A 22,207-nucleotide genomic window follows, 5' to 3' on the forward strand; every position below is an offset into this window, starting at 1 on the left:
CTGTGCCTCTCTGCAGGTCCCTGGGCCTTTAGTGGGGTGAGTAATCCAGGCAATAGCCAACAGACACAAAGGGTAAAGCAACAGCACAAACAAATGCCAGCAAGTGATGGAGCCTTCCCAAATGTTGCTAGCCACGTGGAAACAGCCTAAAGGCATCTCCACTGACTGCTATCAGACAGCATCAAATCACCCTAGTCACTGAGCCGATTGTTTTGGATGTTATTTAGAAGCTCTTTGCATGGTAAGATGCAAACACAGATAGCTAGCTAGCCAAGAACACAAGAAAGGACAGCTTTGGTAGATCAAAGGCCCTGAAGGGGAGAGGGGAGAATGAAGCTGTTGGAGGGGCCTGGGGCCTGGGGCTATGCCACTGCCAGGGTCCCTGGAGGATGAGGTGGGGGGGAGGAGCACATGGGGGTCCCAGGCTTTTGCCTTTATTGTGACCAAGAGGGGAAGGGCAGGACTTTCCTGCAGATACTGGGGATTGGCAGTTTCACACTATACAGTGCAAAAAGCAGAAGCAGCAAGGGCCCTTTGGAGAAGCTGAGGGCAGCTTTTTATCACCCAAGCCTTATGGAGATACATGCCTTGCTGGTGAATTATGCAGTGTCAAGGGGCAGAAGGGCAGGGGTTGATTCAGAAAAGAAGTGGCAGGGGCTGTTGGGAGAAGCTAGAGGTGGCTCTTATCCAAAACATATGGAGATGCAGGCCTCTTCTAGTCGTGGTTATGCTCAGTGCAGAGCTAAATGGGTTGGTTGCTCAAAAGGGAAATTTATGACTGAGCTAGGCAGGATGGCAAGGCACCAATTATAATTTCTTTTTTTGCCATTACAGAGACTCAGGTCACTCTTTCTCCCCTCTACGGGCTGTGAATAGAGCACAGTTTAGGGATGCCACCCAGCTGTATACCCCACTGACTTAGCTTCCAGAACACTCTACCCAACATCCCATCATTTTGAGTTCCTGGGACTACTGACTGGCTTCCATATATCACCAATAAGGACAAGTTAAGAGGTCAAATGTAAGGCTATCAAAACTCTATTTGTTGCATGTCATTGTGGCCACTGATGGTATAGATCCATACTCAAAACCTGCTTGAAGTTCTCGAAGTTCAAGAAGTGACATTTGACTTCTTAAGAAGTCTGCAGTTACCAACCCATGATCCCACAGATGCTGTGCCCTGGGCACTCTCTAAGATCTTGTGTTTGGAACTAATTGTGATCTGATTCAAGGGCATTGCAAAGGTTTTAATGAATACTGCAAATCTCTATTTCCATCCTTTCACTCATTACCCAGTTAGTTGTTAATAGCTAACTCAGGTTAACCCTGTTGACACAGGGGCTCTGATATACAAATACTGAGCTAGTTGTTAACTTATTGGATAGAAAAGCAAAAATGTAACACGTTATATGTGCTACAATAAAGGTTAAGATTGCTATACTTTTTCTGTATCTTGTCATTATGAAGTGAATTTCTGCATTACTCTCTTTGCTCAAGAGGGAAATAAATTGCCCTACTTATGGAATATAACTGTTAATCTTGATGTTTTTCCTTTGGGAGAGAGGTTATGAGTCAGTACCCTTTTTTTTGTTTTTGTTTTTGATTTTTTTTTTCAAATTTCATCTTTTTAATTAGCTTCATGAAGAACATCCTAAACACTATATGAAACACAACAGAGTTTTTCTTTCTTCTAGCATTAAAGAGATGACATTCACAAACATTTTAAAGAAGTTCTTCTATATAATCAGGGTGGTGGTCTCATAACAGAATAAAAATACCTCTTAGCAATCATGTTCCTGACAGATTTCTTATAGGTTTGCTAGGAATTACTTCCTAACTGTGGTAAGAAAACATTGTGTACACATTTTTTATATGTCCCTAGGTGCACATTAATTACAAAAAAATAATTCTGACTTTTTTTTTTTTTTTTGCCAGAACCATTAATCCTGACAGCCCCAATTAAAAAACTAGTAAAAGAAAAATATCTGTTTTACGATGTCCCAGAATTTGTCTTCAAATAGAGGGAAATTTTTTTTGAAACACGTGGAGCTTTCTAAAAGGTCTTTGAGAGGCTACCCTGGTTGCTCAATTCAAAAACCAAAGTTGTACTAAAACAAAGACGTTTCAGTGCAGCTCTAAAAATCTTACAAATACAGCCATTTGGAAAGACAATGCTGGATCAGAATTTTTATTCCTTGCGTGTATCGTCTCAGTTGTCATAACTGTCTCTTTAATTCCCTCCAGAGTAGCAGTCGTAACCACCCTGGCTTCTGCCACGATAGTCCAGAACCTTCTGTAATCCATATCCATATACTCTAGAGTAGCTGTGACCACGCCCATGATCCCCAAAGGCACCCCCTCCGGTTCCCGGGGCTGATTTGCCCGAATGGTCCACAGGGATCTGGCAGCCGTCCAGGGACTCTCCATTCATGGCTGGCTTGGAGCCTGAGGCATGCTCTGGATTGGTGAAAGTGAGGAAGCCAAAACCCTGGGACTGCTGAGTCTCCCGGTGCTTGGGGACAACCACTTCAGAGACAGGCCGGGAGCTGCTGAAGTGGTCTTCCAACGCCTGCTCATTGGTGTTGAAGTTAAGCCCTCTCACAAAGAGCTTCCCTTCTTCAGACGACAAGGCAGGGAATTCAAGTCCTGGACACTGTAGAAGAAGATGGCCTGACCAACAGTCAACACTAAGGAGCAGAGAGAGTGGGGGGTACACTTGGTTTTGAATGTTTGTCATGAAAATTTATGTATTAGAATATCTTTGTTATAGGGAATTACATTTGTCGAATTATTAATTGTAGAAAACTGTATATTCATCTAAAGTTGTAAACTATTCATCTTAAAATGTTGATTTTACCCATCAGTCATGTGTCAAATAACTCTCTATGTGCTTATAGCTCTAATCAACTCAATTTGTATAAAAGGATTATTTAGATTTTCTTGAAATTAGAAGAAAGCAAAATGAATTAGCCTTTAGTTTCCTTTTAAAGTTTTGCTTTAAAAATAAAAATCAGTTATTACCACAGATTAACCTAAAGCACCATGTGAAACCTTCATTTTCCAGAACACTTGTTTTTTGCTAATGTAAGCAGGGATTTAAGGTAGAAAAATAGAATTGGATTTTATCCTGAAGGCAGTGGTAATATCTTCAAAACTGGTTCTTTAATTAGCTTTTGAGAACTACTAACTTATTACATTTCTAATCCAAATTTAGTTTTGAATACTTGGTTATTTTTCATGGGCTCCTAAAGCCTTAAAAAGTTATGTGAAATTTTGGAGAAGTAATTATTTGGCCAATTTTCTTCTGTTCAATCAGATAAATTATATCAGCAATATTGATTTTGCTCAGACATGTGCCAATGTGTGATAAGCTTATAGTTTATGGTTTTCTTAATGTCGCAGCCCATGAGGGCTTTGACAGTCCAGAGGCCAAAGAAGACACCAGACATTTTCTGATACATGAGCTTTTATTCAGGGCTTATCTACAGGGTGGGAAGTCAGTATAGAGATCATAACAGCTCTCTCATGCCAGGCGGATACTGCTTTTGCAGGGAAGTTGACCGCACGATTAAAGGGGACGGCAAGCCAATTATAAGGGTTTGAGACAAAGACATTCCTAAGGGTACAAGTGCAGGAACGGAGTCTTGTGACAGGTGAGTGTGGGGTGATCGATAGCTAACCACAAGAGTGTTAAAAAGGAAGTAAACGATTAACACTTGATGGTGGTAGTTCTGGGGACCATTTATGTCTTGCTCCTTTGTGAGATCAAGAGTTTCTCACCTCTTGCCTACTTCCCATTTTAAAGTTACATTTTAAGGTTAATTTACTATTTTCTCTCTACTAGTTTACGAAAATAATAGGTTAAACATCAGCTTCCCAAGTCACACAGACTGCTGTGTGACGACAAGTTCTGCAGGCCTGTTTTGCTTGGGCCAGGGCCTGCTAAAATCTACCGTCGCACAGTAATCTGCACTGACCATAGGACAAGCATTGCATCCGTAATTCACAACAGCAATATAATAAACAACAGAGTACAAGTAACCAGTACATATGGACAGTAATTCTATTAGTAAGTGGCACCATGGACAAGTTAATGAGTTCCACCATTTAAACAAAGGATTATCAGATAAATGATCAATACTTTGTATGTGATTTTACATATAATCAAGAATGTGGGTTACATTTTGTGAATTATCAGGCACATACCCACAATATTGAATATTAATTAGAATGCAAGTATCACCTTGGGTGGTGGTTAGAATATCTAATGCCATTCTGTTTTAAAAAAACATTTTCTAAGTTTGAGGTTTCATCACTAAGCAGTGATATCGCTAGTTTTTACCATTTTCCAGCTTTGACCACAGAAATAAATTTTCCCTTCTGCAAACTTTCTGCAACTTTCTGTATCCCTTCAGGTTTTGTCCCACGTTTTCTTTATTCCTTCATTCTGAAATAACCAGTCATTTAGGACAAAGCTACTTTCTTTTTCCTTTCAATAAAAACGTTCTTTATACCTTTCATACTTGTTACCAAAATAATTTTGGAAACTGTTTTCAAGCAAACATCCTACAACATACAATTACTATTAAAATTAAACTTGTTAGAGTAATGCTTAATACTCAAAACACTTTAGTTAATGCATTATTGAAACAGTAATACACTTTTTTTTCCTAAAACAAGAATTAACAGCACATGTAGGCATTAAATTGGATGGTTGAGTGGTTTAACAATATATAAGCTGAGTTTTTATTAGTAGATAGAAGAGTTCCAGGTGAGGGGAGTTTTAAATACCATATTTTCTGCCCCTGCAGGGAGCCCTTTGGGGTCAGATCTACAGTCAGTTTGGGGTATAATGATTGTTTGCCAAGTTATGCATACAGTTCCCTGGGGGGTGGGGATCCCAGATGGGAAATACAAACAACTTTCGGCATCCTGTGTAATTCTAATACCTCATGGGTTTAGGATTCTCAAACAGCATGGCTGCATGGTCCAGAACCAGAGCCAATTGACCTTATTTCTCCAATTTTTAGTGTTTGTGGCACAGGCAAGAGCAAATTATTATTGCTGCCTTGCTGCGGCTTGAGAGCAGCTGACCCCCTTATTTGAATTCGTAAGGCTTGCACGGGCCCCGCGGTTGCCATTCCCACAGGAGCAGGAGCCGCTGCTTTGGGTCTGGAGTTAAGGCTGGTACAGTTTTCAAGCCCGTTGTAAGGAGTTTCTATCATCCTTTAAGTATTCCTTTAAAAGGCCAGTCATTCTTTCAATTAACCCAGCTGTTGTGGGATTATAGAGTAAGTGAAATGTCCAAAGCACATTATGTTTTGTAGCCCAGGCCTGGGTTAATTGCCCATTGAAGGGGGACCCCTTTCACTGTCCACATGTGTGGGGGCCCTGAAAAAGGCATTTAACCTTTTTAAGCTACATATAGTAGCTTGTTGGTTGGCCTTGCCTGCTGGGAAGGCCAGCAGCAGTCCTGTAGCCGTATCTATGGCAGTGAAGGCATATTTTGCCCCTTTGGACAGAGGAAGGGGGCCAATATAGACTATTTGCCACCAGGTGACAGCTACTCAGCCACTTCATGCATCATTGGCATCAGGCTGCAGAATTTCACTAGGACATTCACTTCTATGTTACCTGGTAATGAATTCTCATTGTGGGCAGAGACATGAAAAATGGTTACCTTATATTTGTGGCAGGCAGTCCAGATGTTTTCCATCTGATGGTGTCAGTACTGGGCTGGACAGTCATGACTATCCAGGTAGCAGGTTGCCCAAGTGCCAATCCATACACAGTCAGGTGTACTTCCTTGTCTGTCAATGGTGGTCGTGGGAGGAGCCACCTTGGGAGGATCGACAGGAAACGGGGCATGCTGCTCTTCCCATAGGAGACTGGTCCTAAAATTTCATGCATCTGTACTTAAAGAGCCATTGTTAAAAATGCTGCATCATAGGAGGTAGGCTTTCCATTTTGTCAGTGTCCTCACCTAAGCACTCCCCAAATGGGGCTTGTTTATAGTGTCCCATATTCACTCCTGTGGAAGTATAGTTGTCCATTAGATCACTGGGCACCTTTGAATTAGACCCTGTAACAGAGCATTATAAGCTGCACACAATTGCTCTTCCAAAGAGCTATATTTGAGTTCTGCGCCCTTCCACAGTTGGGACCAGAATCTAATGGGTACACATTTAGCCTGTTGCCTTTGCCACAAACCCCGCCCAAAGCTAATATCAGCACTGGCCACATCCAATTTACAGGTTATAGTGGGATCCACCCCCCTTAAAGCCTGTGCTTGCAAAATAGTTTGCTTAGCTTTTTTAAACACAGCCCGCTGTGGAAAATCCCATTCCCATGCTTTTCCTTTTCTAATTAGGGTGTACAAAGGTTTTAAAATTTGTACTAACTATAGTATAAACAGTTTTCAATAACCTAATAAACCAAGAAAAGCTATTAATTGTTTTGGAGTAAGAAACATGGGATAGCTTTGTATTTTAACAACAACAGCTGAAGGAATAGCCTTAGTTTTACCCAACCAGACAATACTCAAGAACTTGATAGAGTAGTCAGGCCCTGCTGGAGGTTTCCACATTTGAAGGTATCCTTGTGGAAGCACAGCAAATGTTCATTGTTGTCTTTCCTGTGTGAAGGTGCTAGCAGGAAAGCTAGCTGGAGGCATCTAGATATCATTTTGATAGCGTGGGTTCTAGATATGCTAAATAACATATTAGCAAGGTTTTACTCAAAGTTAATTGGCATAATTGAGTACTCATATTCTGTAACAAGTTACCTATATTCGGCACAGCTGCAAACAAGGGAGGAGTTACTATATTAAGTTCCCTATAATTCATAGTCATTTGCCATGTACCAGTAGGTTTTTTCATTGGCCTTGGTAGTTTATACTGATATATTTCCACCGTACATCTGTGGGAGGCACTTTTTGATCAGGAGCGGCTGCTACTAGAGCTGCCCTCTTCCTTCCTTGGGGGATTAAGGTGTTGAATTTCCTCTGTTTTAACCTTTTGTTGGACCAGAGGTCAAACATGCTTTATTTTCCTCAGTTTTAATTTCCCAGTCAGACAGGGGCTCATCATCTTTTGCTTAGGAATCAACATGGTCCCACACTTTAGGGTCCCATTTAGGGAAAGCTAGGATATGCCTAACTTGCCCTTTGGGCAGCTTATGCCCTCTTACTCTAGTGTACTGGCATGCCAGTATTTCTAAACTTTTATCCAGAGTGTCTTTCAATTCTGCTTGTGCTAGCCTCATATCTCTTTCTAGCTTTAATTCATCCTCCAGGCAGTGCACAGCCACCTTACCTACTAAAGCTTCCTCCGTAGCAGCGTGTACAGCTTCTAACAATGGCCAGCCTACTGTGGTGGTGGTCTGGTAGCCCTTTTTCTCTTTCTGAATCCCCAGTGCTCCTTTGGCCTGCTGCAGGACAGCTGCTATTCCTGCTGGAGAGATGCAAGCATTGTCGTATTCTGTTGGTGGGCCCCCTCCATCCAGGAGGTAGCCACTTCTCCCCACATTGAAGTTCCAGACCACTCTGGTATCCCTCCTGGGGCCAATGCTCCTGTGGCCTGCTGCAGGACAGCTATTAGTCCAGCCAGAGAATTTTAAACATTTCCATACTCCCTTGGCAGATTCCATTCATCTAGGAGGGTAGCCACCCCTCCCCACATAGACGTCCATTCATCTGGGAGGGTGTACAACCCTCTCCACACAGACGTTGCAGGCCACCCTGGTATCCCACCCAGGGACTTCTCCTTTCCCTTCTCCAAGTTCATGTCATCAGTGCCTGGTATTTCTTCAGTCTCTGGGCTGGCAGCTATTTGATTCTCCTGGCTGTGGTCACCAAATTGTCACGGCCCATGAGGGCTTTGCCAGTCCAGAGGCCAAAGAAGACACCAGACGTTTTCTGATACATGAATTTTGATTCAGGGTTTACCTTCAGGGTGGGAAGTTGGTATAGAGATCATAACGGCTCTCTCACGCCAGGCAGGTACCGCGTTTGCAGGGAAGTTGATTGCATGATTAAAGGGGATGGCAAGCCAGTTATAAGGGTTTGGGACAATGACATTCCTAAGGGTACCATGCACAGGAATGGAGTCTTGTGACGTGGGGGAAGGGGGTGATCGATAGATAACCACAAGAGTGTTAAAAAGGAAGTAAACTATTAACACTTGACGGTGGGAGGTCTGGGGACCATTTACATCTTGCTCCTTTGTGAGACCAAGAGTTTCTCACTTCCTGCCTACTTCCCATTTTAAAGTTACATTTTAAGGTTAATTTACCATTTTCTCTCTACTGGTTTACCAAAATGATAGGTTAAACATCAGCTGCCCAGGTCACGTAGACTGCTGTGTAACGACAAGTTCTGCAGGTCTGTTTTGCTCAGGGCAGGGGCTGCTACAGTTAGTATATTAATTTATGATTGGAATCTTCAGAAATCTACAAATAATTGAGAAATAGGCAATTTCAAATAGACTTTCTTCCTAATTCCAAAGGCATGACTGTCAACATCATATGCAAAGTTGTTCCTTTTCAAGATAGTGTCAGCCTAGGCATTTTTCAGTCATTAGAAATTCACTTAAACAGAGCATGATACAACTTTAGGTACATAAATCTTGCATATTTATAAATTAAACTTTTAAAACATTCTGCATTTCAATCATTCCAAATAATAAATATAATTTACCTTTTATTGTCACATGAAGACTTGGGTTTTGTTTCATATCAGTGACTTTCTTTTACCTTTAAATAATGGGAAACAATTCAAAGTATAATTGAGTTTCAGAAAAAAAAAATATCTGTAGTGATTTTTTCCCATGGGATGCATTTCTTAGAGAGGAGTATACTTTCTTACACCCTTGATAAATCTGGAATGTTTGCAGTTGTGTTACTCTTCCCAAATTACCCCCTTCATCCCCTCTTCTAATTATTACCATACTCTAAGTGGCTACCCTTTGGTTAAAAAAAAAAAGCCCTAAGAACAAACAAAAAATGAACCTGGATATGATATTGAACTTGTTTGCTTTTTAACTGTTCAATAAACATAAAAAGATATAGCAACTTTTGGACAAACAGTAGGTAAAAAAAAGAAACATTTCCTGGGGTCGCAAAGAACAGCATGCACTCCTGTTGGGGATCTGTGTTTACCTTCTTCAGGGCGTCTTATGCCATCTCTGCAGGGAAGTGTTCCACCTCATTCAGTTTGTTAATTTTGGATTTAGTCCAGAGTAATCTGTTTGGATTACTGCTCTGCAGTTTTTGAATGACTGCGAGTGCACCCCAGTTTTCATTTTGTGGTTACAAATAAATTTTTAGCAAGTAGGCAAATTTGCATATTTGAAATCTGTGAATAATGAACATCGACTGTGTATACTATTCATTCGCTCTCTCTGTCCCCAGACCTTCAGGGACTCTCTGTTGCCTGTAGATAGAGTCTGTAGGAGCTTACAAGCCCCAAAGTCCGGTCTCATCCCAATCTTCTTTCCAGCATTATCTGTGACTACACGAGGTTAAATAATCTGGTCTAACACTACAAAATCTTTTGTGCTGAACTATTGTGTGTCTCAGATGTTCTTCAAGAACTCATTCTTGGGTGCAGAGTTGACTGACAGCCTTGAGCTGTCTTACCTTTGGGTCTATTGTGGTGTCGACTTCCCCTGATGCTCCTAATCAATAACTGAGTGTGGCAGGGGACAAGCTATACCATCTGTAACTCATGCAGGACTGGTCCATTGGACAACTTTGCTCAGGTCATCCCTTCAGTGTGGTCCTGACCTTCTCAGAACAGCCCTGTAGTCTGAGGATCTCCCTGCTCAATTCTTCCTCCCCATTCTTTTCCATGTCAGGCCCTCTCTGTGATCTGGAGTCTCTCCCTGCTTACTCCTTCCCTCACCCCCATTTACCCTTCTTAGATATTTTCACCAACAAATCTCTTGCACCTCTATACACATCATGATGTCTGCTTCTTGAAAGACTTTAATTGATATGGTTGGTCTGAGCAAACAGGTGGTAAAATGGCATTTAGAAACCAGCTAGCAAGGAGGATCCCATCTGAGTGGAATGTGGGGCAGAAATACTCCCTGACAAAGGTGGTGACAAAGGTGTCCTGGTTTGTAAAAGACTTTCTCTTTTCTGAACCCTGAAAAGTGCATCCTGGGAATCACCTCAATCCTGGGCACCCTGGGATGGTCAGTCACCCTAATGGTGCTGTAGTTGCTAACTGGGAAAATGTTTTAGCAGGGGTGTGACAATTTAGCTGGAGGAGAGAGAAGGGGAACAATGCCTGTAAATCCAGTGGAGATGGCTGGAAGTTGTGTTGATGTAGCCCCTAATGTCCAGGAACTGGTCTGACATGTTCAGTTGGGCCTCGGTGTTGTGAAAAGCTGACCTGGCATTCACAGGCCATTTTGTCTTCTTGTTGGACATAAACAATTCTCACAGAACACCAGTATCAGATATGGTTATTCTGAGACCATGATGAAGTGAGACAAGCTAAAAGGTCACGTCACAGATTTTCCTAAGTACAGGAAAAAAAACAAGGTCGCTGTGCAATACCCCAAATACCAAACATTCTTTTCTCCTGGATATTATGAGAAACCACTGCTTCTTTAATAATTACAGTTTTATCCCTTTATCTAGTCTGCTGTCTCTAAAGATATGATTAGTCAATCATAAAATTATCCCTGCTTTCTAGATTGTCCCCAAGTAGAACTGCTTTCTTGAATCCCTGCTTTTGTGAATCCTCTTCACAATCACCCCACAAAAGCCAAATCTTACCACTGATCCTTTCTAATATTTTCTAACATTTTCTTACCCTTTGGAATGCATTCTCCCTGAAAAGAGTAATAAACTCATCTTGTTCAACCACAGGTGTGTTATTGGTAGAATTTGACCGTGGGACATTGAAAATACCTTACAGAAGGATAATACGACTTGATAAAGGGCTAAAGGCTGACAGCCAGAGGTTCTTATTGGCAGTTTACAAAGAGGCCCTTACCTTCTTCAGTGGAAGAGTGGCACAGCTGAGGAGCAGACTCTGGAACTGAGTTGCAAGAGCTCTGGGACATTTAAATGCTCAGTCAAGGCAGGTTGGTCATGCTAAGGTCAGGTCACTTGCTAAAACTTGGGACCCTGAAATACTTAAGAGTGGACACCTAGTGGATTCACCTGAGGATTGTGGTTCTGAGAGTCAAATTCTCAGAGCATTGTCCACTGGTAACTGACTGGTAAAAGAGGGAAAGAGAGAACACCATGAAGGAGTTGCAGGAAGTTGCCAGCAGGTACCGTCAGAGCTCTCACATTGGATTTCGAGCAACCTTGATCAACAAGGCCAGAATGTAAGACTGGTTAAGCAACACTTCATTGACTTGGGAGCAATTTTTTGGGGGGAGAAGGGATTTAATACCTGCCAAGGACCCCAGGATATGGGGTAAACTCACTTCCGGGATGGCTTGCGGAACACTAAAGAAAGCTTTTGCCAGTGTTGAATGAAGTGGGAATGCCTGAGGGGCCATGACAGATGGTAGAGGAAGAAATGAAGAGGCTGAAGACAGTGGGCATGTGGAACAGCTAATTAGGTAAGGCCAGAAGATCAAAGAGGGGAACGATCTGCAGGATTGCTCAGAGGACAGTGTGTTCACCACGGCCCTCAGGGAGGCACTGGTGGGAGGAGAGGCAGCACCACTAAGAAGTTTGCAAAGTATGCTCGATAGTAGGAGAGCTGAACCAAGGAGTCAGAGCATTGCTTTGCTTGACCTCATGAGGAATGTGTGCACAGGCAACTACATTTTTCACTGCTCTGCACTTCTTCAATGATTGTAAATGCACCCCAGTTTTGATTTGGTGGTTACAAATGAATTTTTAGCAAGTAGGCAAATTTGCTTATTTGAAATCTGTGAATAATGAACATCGACTGTGTATACTATTTTCACTCTCTCTGTCCCCAGACCTTCAGGGACTCTCTGTTGCCTGTAGATAAAGTCTGTGGGAGCTCTCAAGGCCCAAAGTCCGGTCTCATCCCAATCTTCTTTTCAGCATTATCTCTGACTACATGCGGTTAAATCATCTGGACTAACACTACAAAATCTTGTGTGCTTCTGCTATTCTAGTGTTTTTGTTTGTTTGTTTGTTTTTGTTTTTTTTCTGTTTCCCGTGCACTTCCCTCTCATTTTTACCTATGGAGTTGAGGAATACCTCATTTGCTAACCCATTTCTGATCCTGCCTGCCTGATTCACTCTTTCTGTGCTCCCTATTGGGTCTGTAACTTTCCAACAGTCACACTTTCCAGGTTGCCTGGAAATAGGTTCCTTTTTTATTAAGAGACATCTCTTTACTGATTTGAAAAATCAATTGATTTTATATTTTGATCTTGTATCCTGCAAATCAGATAAACACATGATTAGTTCTAATAGTTTATTTTTTTAAGATTCCATTGAGTTTTCTTCAAAGTTGATTATGTTAGATAAAGAAAGTTGATAGTTGTGATTTCTTCCTTTCTAATCTGAATGCCTTTTATTTCTTTCTCACCTGACTCTTCTGACTAGAACATCTAGTCAAGGCTAAACAGAAGTGGTAAAAGCAGGCATTCTAGCCTTCTTCTTGACGTTGAGTGGAAGTCTTCTACCATTAAGTATGATTTAATTGTAGTTTTTTGTAGATGCCCTTTGTCATGTTGTAGATTCCCTTTTATTCCTAGTTGGCTGGGAGTTTTTATCATGAATGGATGTCAGATTTTGCCAAATGCCTTTTCTGTGTATACTGAGATGATTGTATGGTTTTCTTTTTTAAATTTGTTGATATGGTGAGTTACAGTGATTCATTTTTGAATGCTAAACTAATTTGTATTCCTGGGATAAATCCCACATGGCATGATTTATTGTTCTTTTTATATGTTGTTGGATTCAATATCAATATTGAATATAATACTGGTTGCGGAGTAAAGGTACTTCAGAACAAAGAACATTTCCAGAGATAAAGAAGATCATTTAATAATGATAAAGGGGTCAATTCATCAAGAGATTATTAAAATCATTAATGTTCATATATTTAGTAACAGAAGTTCAAATGTATGAAAGAAAAAACAAATAGAACTTCAAGGAGAAATGGACAATTATAGTTAGAGATTAAAATATCCCTTTAAAAATAGTTAGTAGAAGAAATAGAAAATCAGTAAGGATATAAATCATGGACAAAACTCTACCAACTTAACATACTATGCTAAAATTCTGTTTAGAACTTTGCATGTACGTTTATAACCCATATTGGCCTGTATTTTTCTTTCCTTGCAATGTCTTTGTTTTCTATTGGAATCAGGGTAGTATTGGCCTCATAGAATGATTTGGGAAGTATTCCCACCATTCAATTTTCTCGAAGAGTTTATGTAGAATTGGTATTATTTTTCCTTAAATGTGATAGAAGTAACCAGTGAAGCCATCAGGGCCTGGAGGTGGAGGTTTCTTTGTGGGAAGATTTTTAATGATACATTTAATTTCTTTAATAGATATAAGGCCTCTTCAAGCTAACTATTTCTTCTCAAGTAAGTTTTGGTAATGTGTGTCTTTCAAGGAATTTGTCCATTTCATCTTGAATTTATTGGCATAAAGTTGTTCATAATATTCCCTTATTATCCTTCTACTATCTGAAAAATCTTCGATGATGTCCTCTCTCTCATTCCTGATGTTGATAACCTTGTCTTCGTTCTCTCTCCTTTTAATCCTAATCAATCTGGCTAACACTAATCAATTTAAATTGATGAACTAATAATCAATTTATTAATGAATTAAAAGCTGATTCATTAATCAATTTAAAGAACCAGCTTTGAGTTTCACAGGTGTTCTCTGTTCTTTTTCTGTTTTCTATTTCATTTATTTCCACTCTGACCTTTATTATTTCCTTTTTTGTGCTTTGAGTTTCATTTTCTCTTCTTCTTTCTAGTATCTTATGGTGGAAAATAAGGTCACTGATTTGAAAATTTCTTTTACTGGCACTTGGTTCTATAAAGTTCACTCTAAATACTTCTTAAATGGTATCCCTCAAATTTTGATATGTTGTGTTTTCATTTTTGTTCAGTTCAAAATGCTTTCTAATTTCTCTTTTGATTTTTTTCTTGGATTTATGGGTTTATTAGAGCTGATTGTTTGGTTTTCAAATATTTGATGGGATTTTCCAGAGAACATTCTCTTACTGATTCCTACTTTAATTCCACTGTGGTCAAACAACATAATTTGTGTGACTTGAATCTTTTGAAAATTATTGAGACTTGTTTTATGGCCCAGTATATAGTATATCTTGGTAAAGGTCTATGTACACTTGAAATGAATGTGTATTCTTTGTGGAGTGTTATATAAATGTCAATTAATGATATATAAATATTACCATGGATTGTTTCCTGAAGTTCAGAAATCACTGTCCTTCATTGTCTGATATCCAGTGTCTTGAAAACTATTGATTCATGAATTTTGTCTTTTTAAAAATATCATTTCATGTTGGATGGTAAATCTCTGTTACTCTATCTTGAGAACTAGAAGTACAGGGTGCTAATATGAATATAAAACCCCAGATATAATCTGATAAATTGAGATTATGTGGGGTGGAAAGCGCAGTGGTTATTACTCTTAAATTTTACACTCTACTGGTCTACAGTTAATTGCATCAGCTTTCTGATTGCAAAATTGTTGGCTTAGTTCAATACTTCCACTCATGCAGAGCTTTCTACACATGAACCAGGTCTTGACTATATTTATTTTGGGGGTAATTTTTTATCAGCTGAATTATTTGATACTCATTTTATGTTTCTTTTTAGAGTAGTTTTATTAAAAAGATTGCTTGCATTTTTGCATTTCTGTGGGCAGAGCTTGTGAGTTAGTATATAAGATTTCTGGTTAAAGGGCACCCTCTTCTGTCAGCAAACTATGGTTGCTTCACTGGGTAACTTACTTGGGGTGAGAACTATGGGGGAAAGTTTACATGTGCTTTGGCTTTTTTTATATTCCTTAATCCTTCAGGCTCCTAAACCCCCCCCCCCCCCCTTTCTTCTATTTTCTTTCACTGTCCATTTTTCAAATGGAATTCCCTTCCTTTTTTATGCTGTTCTCCCCCCAAAAGTTGCCTTTCCAAATCTGCCTTCTTAAGTCCCATGCCCAGTTTTTTAGTCCCTTTTTCTATTGTCTGCTTTGATCTACTAGGACTGTTTTTCAGTATTTTGGCAAAGGGTGTATTTTCTCTTTCATCAAGTGATTTTAGATCAGTTCTTGGACCTACCCCTAGCTTCCTTCTCTCACAAGCAATATTTCTCATACTGCCGGAGATAGCTCACTGGGATTTGAAGTTTATTTTTCTACTTACAGGTAGTTTGAAGTTTTGGCATTCTCTGTCTTCTAGCTCTAGTGCAGGAGTAGATCTTGTGCGATTTTATTTGTTCTTATTTACTTATTTGTCCATATATACATCTATTTATTTATTTTGAACAGGCATTTGGGATTTGGATTTAAACAGCTACCTGTACCTCAGTTGTCATCCTTATTTTTTCAGTGGATTTTTGCGGAGTATGTATGGGTGTGGATGTGAAGGTATAAAAATGTTGGGTTTTTTACTGTTGTTTCACCTATATTTGATCTTGTTTGTTTGGGGCTGCCTTTCCAGCTTTTTAAATGTTTCTAAATCTTCATGCTATCATTTCTTAGGTACTGTTCCTACTTTGTGTTCTTCACAGATGTGATCAACTTTTATTGCTCACCCCCATGTGAGCTGCCACTTTGGGGTCTTTGATGTTCTCTTCATTGAATTCTTGCTCTTTGGAAGCTCAGTGCTTCTTTGAGGCTGGGGCCAGTATTCTAGGAGAAGGAACTATATGGTTACACAGTATGTGTATTATATTATGATGAAAGGGTAAATTGACTAAGATGATACAATAGTTCCAAAATTCATGCACCTAATAAATATATGGAAAAAATAATACAATTAGAAGGGAAAACTGAGATATTTATCATTATGTTAGAGGATTTCCATCACACTCTCCTAAAGGAGAACAAGTTGTGGTAACTTGTTGTGCCAGGTATCAAGACTTAATACAAAACAATTATAATTCAGGCATAGTATTGGCTCAGGGATAGGAAAGAGATACTGGAATAGAATGACAGTCACAGAAACACAGACACACATGCAGGAATCTTGAGTTATGATGAATCTGACATTATAGAAAAATGGTGAAAAGAGAAGCAAATTAATGGTGCTGGGATGCTTGGCTGGCCATATAAAAATTAAATTGGATTTCTACTTCACACCATATACAAAGTCAATTCCCTGTGAATCAAAAACATGCACAAAACTTAAAAAAATTTAAGATGAAATATGGGAGAATGTGGTCTTGGAGAAAGGAAGCCTCTAAAGCAAGACTAAAACTCCAAAATAAAAAGATTGTGAAATTTGACTTTAAAAAAACTAAGGATTTCAGTTCATCAAAGAAGCCATAAGGGAAGTGAAGAAACATGCTACAAATTGAAAGAAGGTATGTCACATAGCCAAGAAAGTATTGAATATTAAGAATGCATAAGGAAATAACACAAACCTATAAAAAAAGGCAAAGTAGCACAGTAGAAAAATGAACTAATGACATGCACAGAAGAACAACTTGAACGGAGAGTAACATGTTAAAAGATGTTCAGTTAATTAGTAAAAGGGAAATGCGAATTAAAACCCCAATGGGATATTATTTTACAGCCTTTAGTTTGGCAATAATGAAGCCATTCCAAGTGTTGGTGAGAATGTGAATCAATGGAAACACTTTTTTTCACTGATGGTGGTATTAAAAATCAATAAGAACCACTTTGAAAAACAGTTCCAAATGTCTCATGTAGAATTGATGATATGCCTCTCCTCTGACATAAGAACCCCACATCCAAGTTTAAAACTTAGAAAATTCTTTCTCAAGTCACCAGGAGACATGTGCAAGAAAATTCACGGCAGCTTTTTTATAATATAAAAGTTACATTTTCCCCATCAACAGAAGAATGAATAAATGCAATGTAGCATATTCATACAGTACATGAAAAATAAACAAATTATCTTGTTTGTTGCTATCCCTTCCTGTCACTTAATCTCTTTCTCCATCTTCAGGGGTGTCTAGGCAGTGAGCACCTTAACTTGTTCATATTTAAGGGGGTGTTGACAGTATGGGGAAGGGGGCTGCATCTGATTGTTGACCTTAAAGAGGCTCTTGCCTCTGGGTTTTAGGACTTGTCTGGTATAGGAACACTCTGGTGGATTTAAGTTTCTGAAAGATAAAACTTTGTGGGGGAGTCTTTTATAGAATCTCAGATAGGGGCCTAGGTATTTGGGAACTACTTTTACTAAGGGCATGGCATACTGTGGCCATTTGGGATGACTAGTTGGAGTCTGCGTAATAGAAACCTCCAGGATAGCCTCTTGACTCTATTTGGGGTCTCTCAGCCACTGTGACTTCAGCTTGTTACCTTTCTTTTCCCTCTTTCGGTCAAGTAAGCATTTCAATTGCTTCCTGCCAGGGCCAGGCTCACTCCTGGGAGTCATGTCCCATGCAACCATTATCTACTTCCTTAAGTAAGTGGCGGATATAAGCTATTCATTTGATTATTCTTTGTACACTATTAATATACTGCATGTTTTAAACTTGACTGGTCTACAGCCAATTGCATGAGTTTTCTTAATAGACGTCTCAAACTCTTGGCTTTGTTCACTACTTCCCACTCTCTCAATTGTATACAATATTTCACAATCTTAAATAATAAAAAAAAAGTGACCCAAGAATTTCATGTCAAAGTAATATAATTGTGTTTAATTTATTTCTTCGTCAATAGGCACCCATATTGTTTTATAACTAAATCATTGGGTTGTTTTGAGGATTAAATAAAATAATGCATGTCCAGCTCCTCACTTTGGAGGTATGTGTGTCATTGTACTGTGGATGTTAATTTTGACCAGGCCTCACTCTGCAACCAAGCACAGGTATTTAGCAACTGGTAGCCAGAAGAAGGCAGCAATAAGCTTTCTGGGCAGAAATAGTCTCAAATAGTATAAAACTTGTAAGAAGAAAGATTGCATATTGTGGGAATAAAGTTCAAAGGGCAAGTTTTGAAGAAATCCCAAACTGAAACAAGAAGGGAAGACATCAGACAGAAGCTAAGACTTAATATCAGAGAAAATAAAGAGAAGGAAGATTAAATTCAGGAAAAAGTATGTATCAGCAGGCCTATATGAATAGGGGTATGATGGTGATGGCCCTGGGACAAGGAAGTCTTCTTTGTACCCCTTGACCAAAGCTCTGCTCTTTTCATGGTAAATCTCTCCTTTTCAGTTATTGGAACTGCTCCTTCCTGTCATCCTGTGGCAGTAGTAACAGTGTAGTTACTGTACTTTCTCTTGAGGTTCCCCAATACCTGCCCACACCATTGTAAACAATCTCCTTATAAACAAATCCAATTATCCTGAGTGTATCTTCTCATTCTTGTTGGTATACTGACTGATACATATTCTCTCATCAGGTAATGTTATTTACAGCACCAAATACCTTGGAATAATCTCATGAAAAATATGCAAGACTAATATTAATCTTTATAAGAAATTATTGAGAGAAATTGAAGAGGCCTAAACAAATGGAGGTTGTTCCAGTTTGCTAAAACTGATGTTATGGAAAATACCAGAAATTGATTGGCTTTTATAAAGGGGATTTATTTGGTTACAAATTTAAAGTTCTAAGGCCATAAAAGTGTCCAAACTAAGGCATCAACAAGAGGATACTTTCACTGAAGAAAGGCGGATAGCAACCGGAACACCTCTGTCAGCTGGGAAGGCACGTGGCTGGCGTCTGCTGGTCCTTTGCTCCCGGGTTCTAGTTTCAAAATGGCTTTCTCCAAAGTGTCTCTGGGCTTCTGTCTCTATTAGCTCCTCTCTCTCAGCTCCTATGCATTCTTGCTTGTTATCCTAGGGTGTTTCTTTCTAAGCATCTGGGGCTTTTTGCTTAGCTTCTCCGGTGCAAACTCTGGCCTTCATCTCTTAGCTTAGCATCTCCAAATGTCTTCCTGTCTGCATCTTCAAGTGTCTGGCTTGTGTTGGCCCCTGAGCTTCTCTTAAGGACTCCAGTGAACTAATTAAGACCCACCTTGAATGGGTGTGGTCACACCTCCATTGAAATAATCTAATCAAAGTTCTCGCCCACAGTTGGGTGAGTCACATGTCCATGGAAACAGCCTATTCAAAAGATCCCACCCATAATAAGTCTGCCCCCACAAGACTGCGTTAAAGAACATAGTCTTTTCCTCGGGTACTTCACAGTTTCGAACCAGCACAGAGGTATATACTATGTTTATGAATTGGAAGACTAAAGAGTTATAAGATGTCAATTTCTCAAAACTGATCTATAGATGCAATGCATTCCTAATCAAAATCTAAGCAAATGTGTGCATGCATATGTGTATGTGTAACCTGATAAGCTGATTCTAAAATTTATAAAGAAATGGAAATGATCAAGTGAAAGATGCTCAATTTCATTATTCAGCAAGCAAATGCAAAATTGAATCAAAATGAGAATGAATACATACCCAATGGTATTCCAAAAATTAAGAAGATAAAGATTACAAAACATTTGCAAGGATGAAGAGTAAATGGAATTTTCATACATTCCTTGTCAGAGTGTAAATTTCTGAATTCAACCAATTCAAAAAACTGGTGGCATTTGCCAAACATGAATATATGTATAACCTATGTTCTAGTCATTCTACTCCCAGGAATACAACCAACAGAAATGCACACACACAATCAGGAAAAGTGCCCCATATATTTATAAGAATGTTCATAGTAGCACTATTCTCTGTAGGTCAAAACTGGAAACAACCTAAATATCCATCAGCAGAGGAATGGATAAATTTTAGTGTATTCATATAATGGAATAATGTACAGCAAAGAATGAACTGTGCAATGGTATGAATGAATCTCACATACATAAGGTTGAGCAATGTTATGTTGAAGCCAGACACAAAGAGCATATTCTTTGTACTTCTAGTTATATGAAGGTCAAATCCAGTAAAACTAATTTATGGTGTTGGGATAGTGGTTACCTTTGTGGGAAAGAATTGACTGGGAGTGGGCAGAAAGGTTGCTTCTGGCATGCTAGATATGTTCTATTTCTTGATCTGGATGTATTTACTATGAAAATTCATTGAGGTGTATCCTTATGATTTGTGCACATTTCTTGCTTTTTAAAAAAGTTACAGGTATTGAGATAATTAACATACCACAAAATTCACCATTTTAAAGTGTACCATTCACTGGTTTTTAGGATATTCACAGAGTTGTGTAACCATCACCGTTATCTAATTCCAAAACATTTTCATCAGTCCAAAAAGAAACCCCATGCTCATTAGCAGTAACTTCCAATTCCTTCCTCATACTGGCAACCACTAATCTACTTCTGTCTCTATGGGATTGCGTATTCTGAACATTTCATATAAATAACTGAATACAATATATGATTTTTTATCACTGGTGTCTTTCACTTAGCATAATGTTTTCAAGATTCATCCATGTTGTATCATGTATTAGTACTTCATTTCTTTTTATCACCAAATAATATTCCATTGTATGTATATACCACATTTTGAATATCCATTCATGAGATGATGAACAGTTGGACTGTTTTCACTTTTTAGCTATTATGATTAATGCTGCTATGAACATTTGTGTTCAGTTTTTTTGTATGGTATACGTTTTCAATTCTTTTGGATATATGTATAGGAGTGGAATTGCTGGTCATATTGCAACTGTTTACTTTTTTGAGGAAAGACCAAACTTTTCCAAAGTGGTTGCACCATTTACATTCCTACCAGCAAAATATGAAGATTCTAGTTTCTCCATATTCTCACCAATAATTGTCATTATCTGTCTTTTGGATTATAGTTATCCTAATGGGTAAAAATGGTATCTTTTTCTGGTTTTGATTTATACTTTCCTAATGACTCATGATGTTGAGTATCATACTTTTCAATGTGCATGTTGTAAATTTACTGAAACATTGAAAATATGCTTTGCTAAATTCATCTTTTTTTTTTAAGAATTATAATATATAATATTTGGAAATAACTTCTGTCTGAATTTTAAGGTTTTACTTAATACTCTGGTTAAATATTTTCATATAGAATATGTAATATGTATACTCTGTACTACATATTTTATATTTTTAATAGTAATCTGTTTAATTTTGGCCTATCTGCGCATGAGGGGGAGGGGCAATGAATTTAGAATTATCTCAGCACTTTATCAAAATATACATGACCCTCAGTAACTGTATTTTACAAAAGTTGCTCTTCCTTAATCTAAAGAAGAGACAAACATTAGAAATTCAGACAGTCTATGAGAGGAAATGTCCAAGAATAGAATTCTGTAAAGTGAGTTTGGTGGATTATTAAAGATTGTTAAAAGCAAATGAGACCACATAGTTAAATAATGGTAGGAAACACTTGATTTAATGTAGTGAAATAGTATTAGGTTACTTTCTTGAGGTAGAGTAGGAACATGTTGGAAGTAAAGTAGTTATCTTAGGTTAGTTGTCTTTTTTCTTACTCCCTTGTTATGGTCTCTTTGAAATGTTCTTTTATTGTATGTTTTTTAAAATTTTTTAATTTTTTAATTTTTTATACAGTTGATTTAAAAAAAAAGTTAAAAAAAAAAAAAAAAAACAAGGAAAAAAATATGCAGAGCCCCCTTGAGGAACTGGTGGAGAATGCAGGGGTATTGGCCTGCCCCACCTCGATGGTTGCTAATGTGCTCACAGACATAGGGGACTGGTGGTTTGATGGGCTGAGCCCTCTACCATGGGACTTGCCCTTGGCAAGACTGTTGCTGCAAAGGAGAGGCTAGGCCTGCCTATAATTGTGCCTAAGAGCCTCGTCCCAAATGCCTCTTTGTTGCTCAGATGTGGCCCTCTCTCTCTCTAGTTAAGCCAACTTGAAAGGTGAAATCACTGCCCTCCCCCCTAGATGGGATCAGACACCCAGGGGAGTGAATCTCCCTGGCAACATGGAATATGACTCCCGGGGAGGAAGGTAGACCCGGCATCGTGGGATGGAGAACATCTTCTTGACCAAAAGGGGGATGTGAAAGGAAATGAAATAAGCTTCAGTGGCAGAGAGATTCCAAAACAAGCCGAGAGGTCACTCTGGTGGGCACTGT

At 38.9% G+C, this 22,207-nt stretch overlaps 1 protein-coding gene across 1 annotated transcript; it reads right to left on the reverse strand.

Moving 5' to 3' along the window:
* Positions 1-1,755: 1,755 nt before the first annotated feature.
* Positions 1,756-8,001, reverse strand: LOC119512382. Its single transcript, XM_037807005.1, has 4 exons — positions 7,946-8,001; positions 7,314-7,448; positions 5,681-5,894; positions 1,756-2,687 (listed from the first exon to the last, which is right to left on the reverse strand). Exons 1-4 carry the CDS (start codon positions 7,974-7,976, stop codon positions 2,231-2,233), a joined length of 837 nt encoding a protein of 278 aa, XP_037662933.1. The 5' UTR covers positions 7,977-8,001; the 3' UTR covers positions 1,756-2,230.
* Between the last annotated feature and the right edge of the window lie 14,206 nt (positions 8,002-22,207).

This window comes from Choloepus didactylus, chromosome 17 (genome assembly GCF_015220235.1).
Source record: "Choloepus didactylus isolate mChoDid1 chromosome 17, mChoDid1.pri, whole genome shotgun sequence".
NCBI classification, from domain to species: domain Eukaryota; kingdom Metazoa; phylum Chordata; class Mammalia; order Pilosa; family Megalonychidae; genus Choloepus; species Choloepus didactylus.